General features: G+C 49.1%; 1 protein-coding gene and 1 long non-coding RNA gene across 3 annotated transcripts; one reads left to right on the plus strand and one right to left on the minus strand.

Moving 5' to 3' along the window:
* Nucleotides 1-664: 664 nt before the first annotated feature.
* Nucleotides 665-2050, minus strand: LOC125753196 (uncharacterized). Its single transcript, XR_007404396.1, has 2 exons — nucleotides 1678-2050; nucleotides 665-1157 (listed from the first exon to the last, which is right to left on the minus strand). It is a non-coding gene; the product is annotated as an uncharacterized LOC125753196 (long non-coding RNA).
* Nucleotides 2051-10617: 8567 nt separating this feature from the next.
* ACP5 (acid phosphatase 5, tartrate resistant) lies at nucleotides 10618-14323 on the plus strand. 2 transcript variants are annotated; one of them, XM_025457640.3, is made up of 6 exons: nucleotides 10618-10768; nucleotides 11883-11971; nucleotides 12229-12513; nucleotides 12749-12876; nucleotides 12969-13314; nucleotides 13713-14323. In XM_025457640.3, the coding sequence occupies exons 3-6, from the start codon at nucleotides 12229-12231 to the stop codon at nucleotides 13983-13985; spliced, it is 1032 nt and encodes a 343-aa protein (XP_025313425.1). In that variant the 5' UTR covers nucleotides 10618-10768; nucleotides 11883-11971; the 3' UTR covers nucleotides 13986-14323. The 2 variants fall into 2 exon arrangements, with proteins under 2 accessions (XP_025313425.1, XP_025313424.1); XM_025457639.3 differs by lacking the exon at nucleotides 10618-10768 and adding an exon at nucleotides 10843-10996.
* Nucleotides 14324-19746: the final 5423 nt, after the last annotated feature.

Here is a 19746-nt window from a genome sequence, read left to right on the forward strand (position 1 = left end):
TTATTATTATTCATGTAGTTGTCCATGCTAATGATGTGATATACCAAGATGAAGGGTGTGGACTTACTCTCCAAAGCACTGGGGAGGCCAGGGAGGGGGTCCGGGGGTGGAGGGCTGAGCCAGGGAGAGACAGGGAAAGGTCCCTTTGGAACTGCAGTAGATGAGTAGGAATTAAAGGCTGGGACAGCCACCCAAGCAATGGTGTCTGGCCCTGGGTGGTGGCCATGGGATGGAAGGAATGAGAGCAAGACAGAAATTCGGGACTAAGTGTGGGTCTCAATGGTGACCCCATGAACCAGGCTGAGAGGAACCACCCTAAGGGAAGGGTGAGGGGGGGAAAATGTATCAGGAATTCAGTCTTGACCTGGCTGTGCTTGACCTTCTGCCTAAATTAAGGTTGGGTTTTGTTTTTTTTTAATTTAAGGATTTTATTTATTTACTCATGAGAGACAGAGAGAGAGAGAGGCAGAGACACAAGCAGAGGAAGAAGCAGGCTCCCTTCAGGGAGCCTGATGCAGGATCAGTTCCAGGACCCCAGGATCATACCTGAGCCAAATGCAGACGCTCAACCACTGAGCCACCCAGGTGTTCCTGGGACGTCTTTTCTTTTTTTTTTTTTTTTTTTTTTTTTAAAGATTTTATTTATTTATTCATGATAGTCACAGAGAGAGAGAGAGAGAGAGAGAGAGAGAGAGAGGCAGAGCGAGAAGCAGGCTCCATGCACCGGGAGCCCGACGTGGGATTCGATCCCGGGTCTCCAGGATCACGCCCTGGGCCAAAGGCAGGCGCCAAACCGCTGCGCCACCCAGGGATCCCTGGGACGTCTTTTCTTATTGTGCCTTTCTGATGCTCCCCCGCGCCCCTGAAGATGCTGCCATAGACACCTCCTCTGAGAATGTCTCTGGAGCAGATGCAGTGGGCAATTTCCCAAGAAGCCGACTGCTCATCAGCTTCTCCTGAAAGCATCTGAATCCCCAGGAATCTCATTCGAAGTTTCTCTGAAGCAATCCTTGGACGGAGGCACCGCAGGACTCTCCAGGCCCTGCACATGGGAGCTCGAAGAAGCCTTTGCTCACCAAAACGGAGACGCTGCCCGCAGGCTGCTGCTGCAGTTCAGGCTGTGGCCACGCGGGGGCAGAAGTGCACAGATCCAGGGTCTGAGAAAGACACCCAGGCCTTGTCCCCTGAGTTCCCAGGCAAAGACCTCTGCCATTTGGGGTTGGGGGGTAAAGGAGAAACACCGGCCATGCAGCTTTTTTCCCACCTGTCCCACCCACCCAGTGCCTGAATCCTATGTCCAACAGTTAGTGGAAATCATGCAAAACCTAAGTTAGATCAGTCCCTCTGCTGAGAATTCTCCATGGTGGCCACCTCACTGTCAATAAGGCCCCCATCCCCGCAGCCCCCAAAACCCCAGACTGTCTGTCCCACACACCCCCCTCTGGCCCTGCTCTCCTCTCACTTAACCCCTCACTCCCTCTGCTCCAGCCACACTGGCCTATAGGTGCCTCGAAGCCAGCAAATTCAGGGCAGCACCTGGGTTTCAGACAGCTTTGGTGCCTAGAAAACCCTACCACTGTGATTACTTTGTAAATGTACAGTCAATGGAAATGATATTTTTAGAAAGTTTCCCTTAAGGCTTTGGTTCCAATTACAGCTATTATGTTATTTATATACCTGGGTAAGTGGACTGCTACTTGCAAAGAGGCCACTGGGCACGCTTTTGGATCCATCTAGAAATGTCGCGGGATGAAATCACTTAAATGCTGTATGAGGCATTTACAAAAGTGATATATCTGATTCTGTAATCTTGTGAAATGCCTCCACCAAGCAAGCTCTTCTGAAATCCTTAGCAGTTATTGTGAATCTAAAAATTAAATATAAATAGGGAGAAATATGTTCTCATTCCGATACTACTTCTAAACCTGGCCAAATCATCATGCAGTTTCCAATTTAGTTATCAGCTTGAAATTAATTAATCATCTCTACAAGCAGACAAAAATCCAGTAACTCTTGCTCCTTCCAAAGGGGGGCGGGAGATTATATTATATACTCTTAGGGTCTCTTTTGTTTTTTTCTCTTTTTTATTTTATTTTATTTTTTTATAAATTTATTTTTATTGGTGTTCAATTTGCCAACATATAGAGTAACACCCAGTCCTCATCCCCTCAAGTGCCCCCCTCAGTGCCCGTCACCCAGTCACCGCCACCCCCCACCCACCTCCCCTTCCACCACCCCTAGTTCGTTTTTAGGGTCTCTTTTGAATTATAACTATGAGGGTGGGCAGCCCGGGTGGCTCAGCGGTTCAGCGCTGCCTTCAGCCCAGGGCCTGATCCTGGAGACCCAGGATCGAGTCCCACATCAGGTTCCCTGCATGGAGACTGCTTCTCCCTCTGCCTGTGTCTCTGCCTCTTTCTCTTTCTCTCTCTGTGTCTCTCGTGAATAAATGAATAAAATCTTAAAAAATAAAATAAATAAAATAAAATAACTATGAGCGTGGAGGGACCATTCAAACCTATTTTCTTCTTTTATAAAAGGAAAATGTAAAAAAAAAAAAGGAAAATGTGTATCTGAAACAATTACAACTGGAAGTTAACTTTTTCTTCTTCGTGTAGCGGTACAGGGCTATTTGGGTGATTATATTCTGTCCTCTTCTGTTTGTCAAATTTTAATTTTGGTAAAATACGAGTAACATAAAGTTTACCATCTTTACCATTTCTAACTGTATAGTTCAGTGGCTTTCAGTACATTTCACATGGTTGTGCAACCATCACCACCGAAATCCACCTCCAGGACTTTTTTTCATCATGCAAACTGAAACTCTGTCTCTGTTAAACCTTTACTCACCCCCCTCACCCCCCCCCCCAGACACACACACACACACGCAAACTCTACTTTTGATCCCTATGGATTTGACCACCCTAAGAACCTCCTATGAGTGGAATCATACAGACCTTTTGTAACTGGCTTATTTCACTCACTCAGCAGGATGTCCTCAAGGTTCATCCATGCTGTAGCAGGTGCCAGAATCTTGACTGTGTTTTTCAAGTTAAATTTAAAACAAAAATAAAAGAGCATGGGCACATGATTAAAATAAAAGATCTTTTGCAGAGCGTGTAATGAATGGCAAACACCTGTGGAATCTGGTCATTTCCACCATTCTGAATGTGCCGGCTCCCTCTCTTCACCCACAGGTGAATGGAGCTCTCGCCTGCTGATTTTCTGTGGTAGTGGATCAGGCTTTAGCTAACAGCTTCTTCCTTCCCCAACTGCCTCCTCACACAGTTCCTCTGCTGGCCATTTTTGAAAATTTTCAGGAACATACTTACCTCATTATTTCTTCTTCTACAAACTATGGTTCCTTTGAGTGTTCCAACTGGGTAATGTTAAAAGTGGGTATTTTTAAGGCACTTCCTAGGGCACCCCTCAATATTTCTACATAGATTAATTCATTTAATGTCCACAATAACCATGTCTGACCTCAGATAGGTGCCTTTACAAGCCCATTTTACAGATGAGAAGCTGAGGCCCAGAAAGCATAAGTCACTTGCTCTAAGTCACAGAGCTTAGCAAGTGGCAAAGCCTGAGCTGCCTTTGGTTATTTTGTTTTGTTTGTTTGTTTTCAATCTCACTGGGAGTGAATAAGTTGTTTCTTTAATGACTATAGTGAGGTTTATGAGAACTCAGGCAGTGTACATTTAAGATCTGTCCACATCATTGTATGCAAATTCTACATCAAAGGAAAGAGCTGTAAACAAAGACTGAACTCTAGTTAATAGTATAACTAGTATAACCCAATACTGCAGTATTGGGAGGGAAGTGTGCGGGTGTCTGTGACATATTAAAATGAGTAAAAAGTGGGGCGCCTGGGTAGCTCAGTTGGTTAAGTGTCCAACTCTTGATTTTGGCTCAGGTCATGATCTCAGGGTGTGAGACTGAGCCCCGAGTCAGGCCCTATGCTGAGCAAGGTGCCTGCTTGGGATTCTCTCCCTCTCCTTCTGCTCCCCTCACCCCCACTGTGTGCAAGCTCTCTCTCTTAAAGAAAAGAGTAAGGATGCCTGGGTGACTCAGCGGTTGAGTGTCTGCCTTTGGCTCAGGGCATAATACCAGTTTGGGGATCAAGTCCTGCATCGGGCTCCTCACAGGAAGCCTGCTTCTCCCTCTGCCTGTATCTCTGCCTCTCTCTCTGTGTCTCTCATGAATAAATAAATAAAATCTTAAAAAAATGAAGAGTAAAAGTTAAGATGGGTGAATGGGTAGATATTAGAACAAACACATTCAAATGTTAATTGCAGTATCTGTACAATTGTACAATTCTTTTAAGATTTTATTTATTTGAGAGAGAGTGTATGTGCACACAAGTGGGGGGGAGGGGCAGAGGGGGAAGTGGACTTCCTGCTGAGCAGGGGCCAGGATATGAGTCTCCATCCCAGGACCCTGAGATCATGACCTGAACCAAAAGCAGATGCTTAATGGACTAAGGCACCCAGGTGCCCCTACAATTATACAATTCTTTTTTTTAATTTTTATTTATTTATGATAGTTACAGAGAGAGAGAGAGGCAGAAACACAGGCAGAGGGAGAGGCAGGCTCCATGCACCGGGAGCCCGACGTGGGATTCGATCCCAGGTCTCCAGGATCGCGCCCTGGGCCAAAGGCAGGCTCCAAACCGCTGCGCCACCCAGGGATCCCCCAATTATACAATTCTTTTAGCTTTGCTGTATGTTCGGAATATTTCAGAACAAAATGTGGGGACCTCCGTCCTGAGCTTCCACGGGAAAACCTGTCTTCTCTCACCCAGACAAGCAAGATGTCCCTCAAACTCAATACATCCACATTTGGATTTGTCTACTTCCCCCCAAATGGTTCCTCTCAGTCTCTTCCTTGGGGTGCTTCCCATTCACAAGGCCCAAAAGCTGAGAGTTGCCAGAGATTTCTTCTTCTCACCATTGGGCCCCAAGATTTATCTTAGTATGACCAACTGTCCTCCCATTTTACCTAAGACTGAGGGTTCCCGGGCTGTGGAATATTCTGTACTAAAATCAGGCAAACTGAGATGAGCTGGTCTCCCAATCTATCATTTCTTCTTCTTAAACACATTCAGGTTCTCCAAATTGCCACTGCCCTAGTCTATACTAATAACACACATAAAACAGCAATGACAGAGGTGCCTGGGTGGCTCAATTGGTTCAGTGTCTGCCTTCAGCTCAGGTCATGATCCCAGGGTCTTGGAATCAAGCCCCGCATCATGCTCCTGGCTCAGTGGGGAGTCTGCTTCTCCCTCTCCCTCTGTTTCCTCCTTCCTGCTCATGCTCTCTCTCTCTCTCTCTCTTGCTTTCTCATTTGCTCTCTCTTTCTCAAATAAATAAAATCTTAGAAAAAAAAAACAGCGATGACAATAAACTGTGGTAACTGCTTATATCGAGTGTTTCTTGTGCACAAGGTGAGGTTCTGCGTATTTCATCCATGGCAGGTCTTTTGATCCACACAACACCCTGTATTGAACAACTAACTGTAATATCATCTGTGTTAGAGATGAAAGAATAGAGAGGTAAAGTCACCAGCCCCTAGTCACACAGCTAAATGACAGCAGAGGGGCTGGAATCTGAAGCCAGGCAGATGGCCACAGAGCTCCCCACCTCTCCCCCAGGCTCAACCACCATTGAACACCCATCCTAGATCACTGACTTGATCACACCAGCCCATGGAGGTTCCCCTCACTGCGGACTCACCCTCAATCAACCCAGTCATCTGTGCTTTCATCAGAATGATTATTTAGGTAAATATTGTTTCCCTTACCACACACATATTACCAGCTTATAATTTTTAAAGGTAAATTCAGTAAAGAAACAAATGAAAAAAAAAAGAAACAAATGAAGTAGAAAGTAATAATTTCCCATAGCAATCCTCCCCAGGGATATCACTTTTTAAATTGTTTATTTGATAGAGAAAGAGAGCACGCTCCAGAGAGAGTGCAGGAGGAGCAGAGGGAGGAGAGAAGCAGACTCCCCACTGTGCATGGAGCCTACCTCGCCTGGGAGCTTGGTCCCTTGTCCCTGAGATCAGGACCTGAGCCAAAATCAAGAGTCAGGTACTTAACCGACTGAGCCACCCAGGTGATCCAGGGATACCACTTTTAATTGGGTTCCTATTGGGACCAGAATTTCTTCTTGGCATATAGCAACCAGCACATGTAGTTCTGAACCACAATATAGTGTGACAGATGGATGGATATATAGACAGACAGATATAGAGATGGATAAATGAATGGATAGCCAAATGGATAGATACAATCTGATATAAATAGATGATATACATACAGATCTAGCTTTGTCTTGCTTTTTTCCAAACTGATCTTGTAAATACAAAACTTGGAATCCATCCTCCAAATCTGTCACCACCAGATCAAGTCCACACTCCATGGCTCCAAGCCCTTGGTCCTATGTCCCTGTTTAACTCCTTATCTCTACCTCCTGATACTGTCTATTTGCCTCCCACCTGGGACTATCCTCACCACACATGGTAGTCTGGTGCACAGCGTCCCTCCCTGACCCACACTTGTCAGAGGTCATGTTAACACTGTGCCCCCATCTGCCCCCGTTGTGTGTACATTGCTTGACCATTCAAACCTGTTTTCACGGGAACTCCCAGTGGGGAGGTTGGAAGGGGTGCCTGACAACAGTAGAGACTGGGGAGTGGGTGATAGGCATAGGCTAATTGAGTCAAGAGGTCAGGATAGTTTGATGAGATGGCATTTAAGCCAAGTACTCATTGACAAAAAGATGAGGGAGAGTGGCCCAGTGGAGGGAACAGCAAGTGCAAAGGCCCTGAGGTGGGAATTAGTTGTCCTTAGTGTCACTTGAGCACTGTGACCTAGACATGAGAGAGATGCTTTGAAATGCATTGAGGGCCATTGAAATTTCTCCAAGAGTTTTGCCCTGGGCAGATTACCACCACCACCAACAACAACATCAATAATAATAATAATAACAACAAGGTTAGAACTTAAGCAAGCTGTAAGGGAGTTGGTGGAATTCACTCAAGGGATAAAGCCAGGACAGTAGGGGGAGGAAGCTAGACACTCAGACAGGAGGGAAGAGTGTGTCCTGAGGGCATTCCTTCATTCCATCATTACCCAAATAATTCCTCAGCAATGGCCCTTGTGTGCTCCAGATTCCAGATGCCAAAGAAAATAGCAGTGAACCAGACCAAGAAAGTTCTTGTCCCCTAAGAGCTCATTCTGGTGGGGAGACAGACAGAAAATGAGATAAGCCAGTATGTGGTTTGTCAGACAGTGATAAGGGCTACAGAGGGTGAGGAGAATGAGAGGGGGTCATCTGGGGGTGGGGTGCATTTTAGATAGGTTACAGGAACTTGGATATAATGGGGAGGAGTCATAGAGTATCTGGAGAAGGAAGGGTCTTTTAGGCAAGTGGAATGGCAAGCGCCAAGGCCCTGAGGCCAGAGTGAGGCTCTATTCCAGGAAGGGTGAGAGGGCCCAGGAGTGTGACCACAAGGGGAGAGGGGGAAGTGGGGAGGGCAGAAGCCAAAGGAGGAACTCAACCATAGGATTGACGACGTTGGTGTTGGGAAGCAAGACAAGAGTGAGCCAAATCCTGATCCACCTGCATAGAAAATCAGCAGAACAGGGCTCCGTTGTGCAAATGGAAGGATAAGAGCTTATCAGAACTCACAAGGTGACCAGAGAGATAAAACCAGGAATCCACAGGTTTCCTGATATGCTCAGCACAGTCTGGTTTGTTTTAATCATGTGCTCATGCTTTTGCACTTTTTGATCATTCTTTTAAAGATTTATGTATTTTATTTATTTGAGAAAGTGTGTGTGTGTGTGTGTGTGTGTGTGTGTGTGTAAGCATGGGGAGGAGTAGAGGGAGAGGGAGAGAGAGAATCCCAAGCAGGACCCACTCAGATGCAGGGCTCAATCTCATGACCCTGAGATCATGACCTGACCTAAAACCAAGAGTCAGACATTTAAGCAACTGAGCCACCCAGGTGCCCTTGCACATTTTCTTTTTTTTTTTTTTTTTAAAGATTGTATTTATTCATTCATGAGAGACAGAGAGAGACAAAGAGGCAGAGACACAGGCAGAGGGAGAAGCAGGCTCCACGTAGGGAGCCTGATGTGGAACTCAATCCCGGAACTCCAGGATCACATCCCGGGCTGAAGGCAGGTGCTAAACTGCTGAGCCACCCAGAGATCCCCGTCCTTGTACCTTTTCATTAAAAAAAAATATATAGAAAGGGATCCCTGGGTGGCGCAGCGGTTTGGCGCCTGCCTTTGGCCCAGGGCGCGATCCTGGAGACCTGGGATCGAGTCCCACGTCGGGCTCCCTGCATGGAGCCTGCTTCTCCCTCTGCCTATGTCTCTGACTCTCTCTCTCTCTGTGTGTGACTATCATAAATAAATAAAAATTAAAAAAAAAAGCTATAAAAAAAATATATAGAAAATGTTAACACTTGAAAAGGCTACAAAATGATATGTATCACTAGTATCCCATTTTTCTGAAGACAAATGTAGGCATAACAAAATTGAAAGGAAAAAATATATTAATGGATAATGACTCTCCAGGCAGAGGTATTACTGGTGAGTGTAATGGTTTTTGTTTTTCAGTATTTTCTAACTTTTTATAAAGACCATGTACTACAAAAAGATAATAAATTTTGTGTGATCTCAAAAAATAAAAATAAAAAAAACACAGAAAGCAGAGAAGATAATCATTAAAACACCCTGGGACCCTCCATTTAAAGAGAAGCCAATGTTAACACAGTCCTAAATGCTTCAGATATTTTTTTCCCTTCTCCTTTTCCTTCTACTTCTCCTTTTTTTTTGTTGTTGTTATTGTTGTTGTTGAAAGAAAACATTTGTGGCCCCTGGGTGGCTCAGTCACTTAAGTGTCTGTCTTTGGCTCAGGTCATGATCCTAGGGTCCTGGGATCAAGCCCCAGATTGGTCTCCCTGCTCGGTGGGGAGCCTGCTCCTTCCTCTCTCTTAGTGCTCTCTCTCTCAAATAAATAAAATCTTACAAAAAAGAAAATAGTAAGGATCAAGTAGAAGCCCCCTTCCCAGCCCCCTTTGTTCCCAGACCCAATTCCATTCTCTCCCTGTCTCCCCAGAAGACACCTGTTGCCCTGCCTCTGGAAAGGGGTCTTTGTTTCCTGGGTTTACATTTTCCCATATAGGTATGTTAAGAGGAAGTCAAGCAAAGCAACTAACAAGACTTTTCAAGCAAAAATCCAAACAGTACATAAAATATAGAGAATGCCCCACCCCATCCTAAAGAAAGGAAAGTAATAGCTAGAGCATAAATTTCCCTGTCCCAACAGAGCAGGTTTTCCTGTCTGTCTTGTTCATTGCTGTGTCAGCCAGTACTGGGCATACAGTGGGTGCTCAATATGTGTTAAATAAAATTTTAGGTTTCTTGGGTCAATGTTTTTTTCTTTTTCTTTTTTGTTTTTTTTCTTTTTCTTTTTAAAAGATTTTTATTTTTTTGAGAAAGAGAGAGTACAAGCAGGGGAGAGAAGCAGACTCCTGGCTGAGCAGGGAGCCTGATACAGGGCTTGATCCCAGGACCCAGAGATCATGACCTGAGCAGAAGGCAGACGCTTCACCAACTGAGCTACCCAGGTGCCCTGGATCATGCCTGTTTTCAAAGTAAACTTTTGTTTAGTTTAGAATAATTTTAAGATTTCCAGAGAAGTTGCAAAAGATGGTGCAGGCACTCCATGATAATTCAGGCTGTATTTGGATGTCACCAGTTTTTCCATAAATACTCCTTCTCTGGCCCAGGATCTCACATTTCATTTTGTTCTCAGGTCTCCTGAGTCTCCTCCAATCTGTGACAGCTCCTCAAACTTTTCTTCTTCATGCCTGGGACATCTTTGCAGGTCAGGTATTCTGTAGAATATCACCCAATTTGGGTGTTTCCTTGGTGCTAATTTTTCTCATCCTTAGCTTGTGGTTGCACGTTGCTGGAAAGAAACCCACAAAGACAAGGTGCCCTTCTCGTGCCATTATGTCAGGGCCACATGATGTCAGTGAGACTGATCACCAGGGATGTCAACCTGGCCCCTTCAGTTAAGGTGGTGTCTCCAAGTGTCACCACTGGAAGATTCCTGACTTTTGCTTTTCCGTCCTATGTTCTTTGGATGGAAGTCACTAACTCCTTTGAGTCCAGTCCACACTCAAAAGGAAGTGGGAAGGGTTGAGTTCGATCTCCTGAAGGGGCCTTTCAACTTGGGCTATTTGGTGTTGTTTCTAGGGAAGATTTGATTTTTCTGCCCTCACACCCATTTCAAAGACCAGGAAGCTGGGGTTGAAGAGACCTACTTCCTCACTAGAGGGTGACCCAGCCCAGGATGAGGCCCACCCAGCGATCCTGGCTGTGGGTGCCCCAGGTGTAAAGGAAGGGGGCGACTCAGCCTGCCTGAGGGAGAGGGGAGGCGGGAGGAGGCGCAGGGAGGAACTCTGGTCCCTGAGCCCCAGCCCGAGCTGGAGCCCGATCGCCGATCGCCGGCCTGGGCCGTCCCCTGGGGTGCTCAGCCCCATTTTACAGATGTGCCTGCCGCCTGCGCCCCGGAGGAGGCGTGGCGGCACTGGGTGGCCCAGCCGGATCCAGGGCCCGGCAGGCCGGGCCTCGCGCCCGCCCTCCCCGCCGGGGATCAGCTGGGCGCCCGGGTCCCGCACCCCGGGTGGAGGGCGGCGGCCTCCTCCACGGCCAGCCGTCCGCCGAGCGCCCCGCCGACGGCAGGTGAGACCCGCGGGGCCGGTGCGATCGCTGCGGGGGCCCCGGGGGAAGGGGCTCCGCCTGCCCGGGTGACCCACTTCCTGTTTGTCGGGGCTGCGGGGCGGGAGGCGCAGCTAGCTGGGTGACCCGAGGCAGGTCACCTCACCTCGCTGAGCCGGTGACCTCCGCGCCGAAGGAGGGCCTCCCCCACCCCCACCCGGGTCGGCCTCGCAACGACTGGAGGGAGCCGACGTGAGTGTGCAGGGAGGAGCCTGGGCGGGAGGAGGAAGGCAGGGAGGTGGGGGGCAGGTGGCCCCACTGCCCTGGCGCCCCACCTGCCTACCCCTAGGGGCAGCCTGCCATCGGAGGGCCTGCAGGCAGCTGCTGAGAATATGAGGGTCAAAACTCAGTGGTCACATGATGTGTCACCAGCTGCCCCCGCCTGGGTTCCTCCTGTGGGGAATGGGGGTGGGGAGCAGGGGAGGGTGTGGGCAGGACTTCCTGGAAAGGGGAGACCCTGATGTTTGGGGGAAGGTGGTGATCCTGGGACTCAAGCCCAGATGTCAAACACACACCACCCAGCAGGCACACAACTCACGTGAGACACAACACAGCCCCACAACACCACTCCAGCACAACACAAGGACACAAATCAGTTTCCCACACAGTTCCACATTAGAACCCAGGCAAATGTCACAGGCACACCACTCGGGCCTTGTAGGCTCAGTGCGCACATCTACAGGGACAAAGGACTCCCAGGCACACAGCAGACATGTGACCCAGGCAGGCACGCTTGGCTACACACAGGAAACAGACACACCCAGACACAAGCAGACAAACACGTCCTGGGAGTACATGGACACACAAGATGTGTCTGGCTGGGGCACACAGATACAGCCCCATCCACAGCACACAGAGGATAACGGGGTGCCTGGGGCCCCCGGCCATAAACAAGCTCATATGGCCAAACACAGAGGCTGTGATGGAAGGCACGGCTGCACTCGTGTGCCAGACTCCCACCCGAATCCCGTGTCCGGCACTGGGGAACTCCAAAGCTCACATGACCCAAGGGGAGGGCTTCTGGAACAGTCTTCGGAGAAACTGCATCATCCTCACTAATGATCCATTTCCGCCCCAGGGAATAAAGGCTCAGTGACCCGCCAGTTCTGCCCAGGAGCTCACCTGCCTCTCTGAGCCCCCCGCTGACTGGCTAGTGCCTCCCCCAGGGTGAGTGCTGGGTGTGGGATGAGGGCAGCCAGAACTGGGCCTGCACAGCCACCCTTCCCTGCCTCTGGACCCCGCCTACCCTCTGACCCTTCCAGCTGGCTCTTGCCCTCAAGTCCTGGGAACTAGGGACTCCCCCGGGGCTTCCCCTGGGGCCAGCCCTGCAGGGAGCAGTCTCCCCCGATCTTGGAGCAGGGGTCCAAGGGCCCATTGCCTAAGCCTCAGTCCTGGGCCCTCCCTGCTGCTCTCTCCCTTCCCAGATGGACACACGGACTGTGTTGCTTATCCTACAAGCCTTGCTGATGCTCCCCCTGGCTGACGGAGCCAACCCGGGAGCCAACCCGGGAGCCAATCCCGTCCTGCGCTTTGTGGCTGTGGGTGACTGGGGAGGAGTCCCCAATGCCCCGTTCTACACAGCCCGGGAAATGGCCAATGCCAAGGAGATTGCCAGGACTGTGCAGATCCTTGGCACAGACTTCATCCTGTCCCTGGGGGACAATTTCTACTTCTCTGGTGTGCAGGATGCCAACGACAAGAGGTTTCGGGTGTGTGCCACTGGAGCGGAGCGGGGCCGGGGGGGGGGGGGGGGGGGGGGGGGGGGGGGGATGGGAGGGGACCTGTGGAAAAGCTGTTCGACCTTTTGACTTTGGAGAGGGCAAAAGCAGATGTGTGGGTACCTAGAGCACTCAGTGTCTCCCTTGGCCCTGGCCCCTGACTTGGTGGAAGCACAGGGGTAGCTGCTTGACCCCGGGGTGGGGGTGTCCCTTCTATGTCTTGCAGGAGACCTTCGAGGATGTGTTCTCTGCATCTTCCCTCCGCAACGTGCCCTGGTACGTGCTGGCTGGCAACCACGACCACCTGGGGAACGTCTCAGCGCAGATAGCCTACTCCAGGATCTCTAAGCGATGGTGAGCTGGCCCCCAACCCCCTGCGCTCTGCCACGCTGACCTCGGGCTTATATGCTCAAGACGTGTCCCCACTGCTTCTATCTCTTCCACAGGAACTTCCCCAGCCCCTACTACCGGCTACGCTTCAAAGTCCCACGGTCCAACGTGTCTGTGGCCATCTTCATGCTAGACACAGTGACGCTGTGTGGCAACTCGGATGACTTCCTCAGCCAGCAGCCCGAGAGGCCCCGTGACCTGGGGCTGGCGCGCACACAGCTGTCCTGGCTCAAGAAGCAGCTGGCGGCGGCCAAGGAGGACTACGTGCTGGTGGCCGGCCACTACCCCGTGTGGTCCATCGCCGAGCACGGGCCCACCCACTGCCTAGTCAAGCAACTGATGCCCCTGCTGGCCACGTACAAGGTCACCGCCTACCTGTGTGGCCATGACCACAACCTGCAGGTGAGAGGTCTGTGGGTGAGGTGGGGAGGGGGTCCCCAGCCCAGCCAGTGTGCCACATAGTGCACTTGGACTTTCCTGCTGCTTGGTGGTGGAGGGTGTCTCCCAAATGTCCCTGAAGCTATATGCTGTCTAACCTGGAAAATAGCCCAGAGTTTCCTAAAAGGCATCATACTAGCTACCAGTTGCCAATTGCTCACTCAGTTCTCAGGCTGTGAAGTAGGACCGATGCACTGCTAACAGGTAAGGAAACTGAGGCCCAGAGGAGTTTTGGTCCTTGCCCGAGGTGACTCCATGGCCAGGTACAGACCTGACCCTGGACTTAAGACTCCGCACAAAGCCCATGGTCAGCTTCACTGAGGGGCTGGGACCTCCACTGACCCTGGGCTCTCCGTGCACAGTACCTTCAGGATGAGAATGGTGTGGGCTACGTGCTGAGCGGGGCTGGAAACTTCATGGACCCTTCGAAAAAGCATCTGCGCAAGGTCCCCAACGGCTACCTGCGCTTCCACTATGGGGCCGAGGACTCGCTGGGCGGCTTTGCCTACGTGGAGATCAGCCCCAAAGAGATGAGCGTCACTTATATTGAAGCCTCGGGCAAGTCCCTCTTCAAGACCAGACTGCCAAGGCGAGCCAGGCGGCAGCAACCACGAGTGCACCACGCTAAGGCCTGAGGCAGACGGGCCTCCCTGCCAGGCAGTGGGTGGGCCTTGCTGGGACCCGTGCCCATGGGCAGGCTTTCTCATGGGCCCACCGTGCCACAGCAGAGCAGAAGGAGAACCACAGATGAGGGGGGCTGTGGTACCAGGTGGCCCTTGTGACAAGGATGCTCACATATGTGAAAGACACATGGACACGTGTGCCAGCTGGAGTGCCATGCCCTGCAGCCAGGCTTGTCCGACCTGCGCTCTAGGCAATGGGGGTGGGGGCAGGGAAGGAAAGCTTTCTCCTGAATCAAGCATCTTTCTATCACTGCCCAATATTCAATAAAAGAATAGTTGCAGAGGCTGAACGTGTGTCTTGAGCGTCTCTTTCCTCCCCTACTGGCACGTCCCATCACCTGGGTCTGAGAGGGGCGGGGCTCTCCCACTTGCTGCTCTGTGCCTCCTTGTCTCAGCTGGCCTCATACATCGATGTGATTTTAATAAAGGCCAGACAGAGGGCACCTGGGTGGCTCAGTTGGCTGGGTGTCTGCCTTTGGCTCAGGTCATGGTCCCAGAGTCCTGGGATTGAGTCCCATGTTGGGATTCCTGCTCAACAGGAAGTCTGCTGCTCCCTCTGCCCTTACACCCCCACCCCCACCCCCGCTCATGCTCTCTTTCTCAAAACAATAAAAAATCTTAAAAAAAAAAAAAAGATCAAACAGAAAGAAGGGTGACCACGCCACACAGGCCTTCCTCCTATGTGCCCAGCTCCCCAGGAGCACCCACTGCCCCTCATTTTTTTCCTGTCCCAATTGATGCCTCCATAATAAAAACACCCCCCACCAACTTTCTTACACAAAACAACATGATATACACAACACAGTTCTGCACATGCTCTTTCTGCTAACCACAACTCGACTGTTCATAACAATATTCCTTTTTCCTCATCTCAGTATGGAATTGGTAATGCAATCACATGGATTGAAAATCTAAAATTTAGAGGCACCTGGGTGGCTCAGTGGTTGAGTGTCTGCCTCTGGTTCAGGTGATCCTGGAGTCCCAGGATTGAGTCCTGTATCAGGCTCCCCACGGAGAGCCTGCTTTTCCGTCTGCCTGTGCCTCTGACTCTCTCTCTCTCTCTGTCTCTCGTGAATAAATAAATAAAAATCTAAAAAAAATAAAATAAAAAGAAAGGTGCAATATCTCTTTCCTTCCCTGTTCTTCTGTCTCCTGCTCTGGAAGGAAATAACTTTTTATCCATGCCTTGTTTCCTTCCAGGATTTCTCTATTCAAATAAAAGCATATGTGAACTTTTTTTCTCCCTCCTCCCACTGATCTGCACCTTATTTGTTGTTTCCCAACCAACTTTATGGACGCGTCATTGACACATCTAAAGTGTGCAGTTCATTGAGTTTTGACACAGGCACACAGCCACAAACCCACCACCACAATCAGATATGAGCATTTCCCACAGCCCAAAGATTCACTTTGCACTGTTATTGCTGCCTGTTATACCTGGAGATCTGCCCATCAGCTCTCAGGGGAGCTTCTGGCTCTTTCTACAGTTAACAGAGGTCTTGACTGATTCCGCTGTCTAACTAACCAGCCATCTAGTGAGGTTTGCCTGAATCACTTCCAATAATTTTGCTATCCTCAAATGCATCGCTGCAGCAAATACCTCTATAAATTAATTTCCTATATGTACAAATACATTTGTATGACAAATTGGATACATTCCCAAAAGTAGGACAGCCCTTCTCTATGATAGTTTCCACCTTATGCCCTGGGCTCCTGGCTGGGACCCACTGAAATCTTTTCCAGCCTTTCCCTCTTTCCAAAACAGCTTTAGCGGATACCCCCGGACCCGTGCTTGTGTACATCTGTGCAAGTACATATGCAGGAAAACTTCCAGAAGCAGAAATATGTCAGGGTCTGTTTCTTACAATAAGTGCTGAAAGCAGAATGTTCATCCTGAGTCGAAAGCTGCAGAGAAGCCCAGTTCCCCTGGGGGGGAGAGTTGAGTAACACCCACCCACACATTGCCTGAGCCATCCAGCCATAAGCAGGTCACAGAAACTGCTGCCTTGGCCCGCCCTCAACTGTCACTTCAGCTGCTACCTGGCAGGGACCCACTTGTTTGGCTCCAACTGTCAGCCCCGCTGACTGAAATGATATAACAACTTGAACAAAATATAACTGAATTACCTCCAGGGAGAGGAACTTGGTGGAAGTGGCATCTTCCATTTGCTACTTTATAGAAGTTGATATTGTTGAAGTTGTTACAGATGCCCAGGATCCTATTAACATTAAACAAGCTCTCTGACCAAAATGCCAGTCTTGGGTTCCTTCCAGCTCACGTTTACCTGCCTGGCATTACTACCAGCCAAACTCTGTACCAAAAAACACCATCACTTCTAGCCCTGACCCATGAGGCAAGGGCCAGAATCATCCTCGCTTCTCTGAGGACATTAGACAAACTTGACAAATTAAGCGATGTGCCCAAAGTCTTGCCCAGGAAGTGGCAGGCCCTCAGTCTTAACCACAACAGTGAAGGTGGTTCACAGCTACCCTGCCTCTTCCCACTGACTCAGAGGCTCCAGGCAGGCAGGGATCTGAATCAGAAGTCAGCCCAATGTCCTTGTTCACAGGGCCCAGAGTGTGGAATTAGCCCAATGTCCCTGTTCACAGGGCCCAGAGCATGGAAAGGAGAAGTGACACATCCAAGATCACACAGGGAATGAGTGGCAGGGAGCAGGATTGCCACCCAGACCCCCTTCTCCACAACGACCAAGTACTGCTGCCAAGTACCAAGCCCTGTGCCAGGCAGCTGAGGACCCAAGGAGCACCAAAAAGAATAAGGCAGGGCGGACACTCGTCATCAAAGGCCTTCCACCCAGCTCAGGGGACACCGCCAGCTAGCACGCAGCCACTGTCAGAAAGATGCCTTCTAAACGTCAAAGAACAGGATGGCAGAGCTCCTCAAGCCACTCACAGGTTCTCACCTCCTCTCACTCTCCCCAAGCAACCTCTTGTGACTCAACCATCATGGATATTATCATCTTCCCCACTCCAGTCTTCACCCCAGGTGCCAGGACAGTCAGTAGCAGCATTCTCTTGCGGCTAGCAGCTTGTCGTGGAGGTCAGGCCACACCCTCAACAACCGTGCAGGCCAAGAATCATAAATAAAAAGGTGAGAGACCTGCCTTACGAAACGCACCATCATCAAAACAACAGGACACGAGCTCAGAGAAAACATCCAGAGGAAATCCAGAAACGTATTCAAGAACACATGAGAACGTGATTAGGTTGAAGGCGACGCTGCAACTTCACGGAAAGGTGTTATTTGCCTGGTCAGTTTTCCCAGAAGACAGAGCCTGAGCCCTACTTCAGACCGTATACAAAAAATAGAACCCAGAGGGGTCACATGTTTTAGTATAGAAATAAAACACAATAGATGAAAACAAAGATCTCAATGAAATGGTTCAGAGTACTGCTATTTGTAATTGCCCCAAACTGGAAACAAACCCGATGTCTATCAACAGGTGCAAAGATAAATCAACTGTGGTCCATCCACACAATGGAATATAAAACTCAGTGATAAAATTGAATAAACCACTGATAGACACTATATGGACAAGTCTCAAGCTGAATTAAGCTCAGCAAAAGAAGCTGAACTCAAAAGACCACACATAATGTATGATTCTGTTCACAGGACTTTCTGAAAAATACAAAGCTATAAGAACTGAAAACGGATCAGATGGTGCCAGGGGCTGGGGGCAGGCGCAGGAACTGACGACCAAGAGACACGAGGAAACTTTTCAAGGATGATGGATATGTTCACTATCTTAATTGTGGTGATGGTTTCATGGGTACATACGTATGTCAAAATATGAAATTTCATAGTCTACATACGATTTATTGTCCGTCACTTATATCCCAATAAAGCTGTGAAGGAAGGAAGGTAGGAGAAAATGAGAGAGAGAGAGAGAAATAGAAAGAAGTAGAATGAGAAAGAAAAGAAACAAGCAAACCCGGCAATCCTAAGCAAATATGGGATTGTCCATATATATTACGGCCGAGTTGCAATATGAATTGTGTAGCTACTAAAAACAAAAGCTACTTGTGTTTTGACTATTCAGGGTAAATAGCAAGTTGCAAGGTAACCTATGGTAGGATCCCATCCTCTGCAAGTCTGTATCAGCTCTGAAAAAGGGTCCGCTAGTCAGTTCCAAAGGTAACACTGCCCTCTAGGGGATATCTTGAAAATAGCTCAACTTAAAAAATACATCTCATTACAAATTATTTTCCTGAACACTCTAATGAAACAGTTCTAATCAAGGTCACCAGTGACCAAACACTTGCGGAGTCAACAGACTCAATTCACTTTCCTCATCTTAGTCAAACTCTCAACACATGTGACATAGCTGACCACCCTCCCTGTCTTGAAATACCTTCTTCTGGAGGCTTCTGGGAAAGGACATCCACCTCTCTATCCTCCTACCTCACTGGTCTGCCCAGGTTCTTGCAGACTCCTCCTCCTAACATCTAAGGATGGGGTGCCCCTGATCTCCTTATTAGCCCTCTTCTTTTGCTATACTTTTCCCCTCACCCTGAAACCAGGAGACCTCCTCTGGATCCAAGGCTTCAAATAACCTCCATGGGTGAATGATTCCCAAAATCACATTCAGATCCTTCTTCACCTGAGCTCCAGATTTCACTTCCAGTGGCCCGTTCCACACCTCTCTGCTTGTTTCATGGCTAGAGCACAACCCTTTATTTCTCCTCCAAATCATCTCCCTGAGAGGCAGCTCCAGACACAGGAGCTCCAGTGGGAGTCGTTTTTTTTGTTTTGTTTTGTTTTGTTTTTTTTTTTTATTCCCTTCTCTCCTTCACTCCATTAGATGTTCTGCAGGTACTATTTCTGTGTAACTCCTTTTCAGTCTTCTATTTCAACTTGAGGCTCAGCCTCCCAGAGCAGCCTTCCCAAGCCTCAGACCAGTTTGGCAGCCCCCTCCACCATCATACCCTCTGAGATCCACACATTCTTTTATGCTGAGCCGCAGAGCATAGTAACCGATCCTTTATGTCCAGCCTCTTTCTTAAATTGTGGGAATCGTAAAATCTTATTCCTTTCTCCTCCAACTCCTGAACAGTCCTTAATATGGCCCACAAGACGTCACGTGATCTGGTCTTTGTAGGCCTCTTCAACCTTTTCTATTATAACTTCAGCACTCAGGGCACTCCGGGTGGCTCAGCGGCTTAGCGCTGCCTTCAGCCCAGGGCCTGATCCTGGGGACCCCTAATCGAGTCCCACATCGGGCTCCCTGCATGGTGCCTGCTTCTCCCTCTGCCTGTCTCTCTGCCTCTCTCATGAATAAATAAAATCTTTAAAAATAATAACTTCAGCACTCAGTGTGGTCCACGGACTAGCAGCATAGACCTCAAAGGGAGCTACTTAGAAGTGCAGACTTTGAGACCCCGCACCTGACCTAATGGGTCAGACCTAAACTTTACAAAGCTCCGCAAGCTCTTATCAAAGTTTAAGAAGAGAGGCGCCTGGGTGGGTGGCTTAGTGGTTGAGCACCTGCCTTTGGCTCAGGTCATGATCCCCAGGGCCTGGGATCAAGTCCCACACTGGGCTCCCCCCAGGGAGCCTGCCCCTCTCTCTCTCTCTCTCTCTCTCTCTCTCATGAATAAATAAAATCTCTTAAAAAAAAAAAAAGTTTGAGAAGAGCCTCGGGCAAGCCCCCCATCACCCTGACTCAAGCATACTGGTATTTGCAATTCCTAA

The sequence above is a fragment of the Canis lupus genome, chromosome 20 (genome assembly GCF_003254725.2).
Source record: "Canis lupus dingo isolate Sandy chromosome 20, ASM325472v2, whole genome shotgun sequence".
Taxonomy (NCBI): domain Eukaryota; kingdom Metazoa; phylum Chordata; class Mammalia; order Carnivora; family Canidae; genus Canis; species Canis lupus.

Excerpts from the sequence above, each read along its gene's own strand:
- ACP5 (XM_025457640.3), top strand. The coding sequence starts at position 12,229 with ATGGACACACGGACTGTGTTGCTTATCCTACAAGCCTTGCTGATGCTC. Across the intron at positions 12,877-12,968 it reads TCCAGGATCTCTAAGCGATG|GAACTTCCCCAGCCCCTACT; the intron begins GTGAGCTGGCCC and ends TCTCTTCCACAG. Across the intron at positions 13,315-13,712 it reads GCCATGACCACAACCTGCAG|TACCTTCAGGATGAGAATGG; the intron begins GTGAGAGGTCTG and ends CTCCGTGCACAG.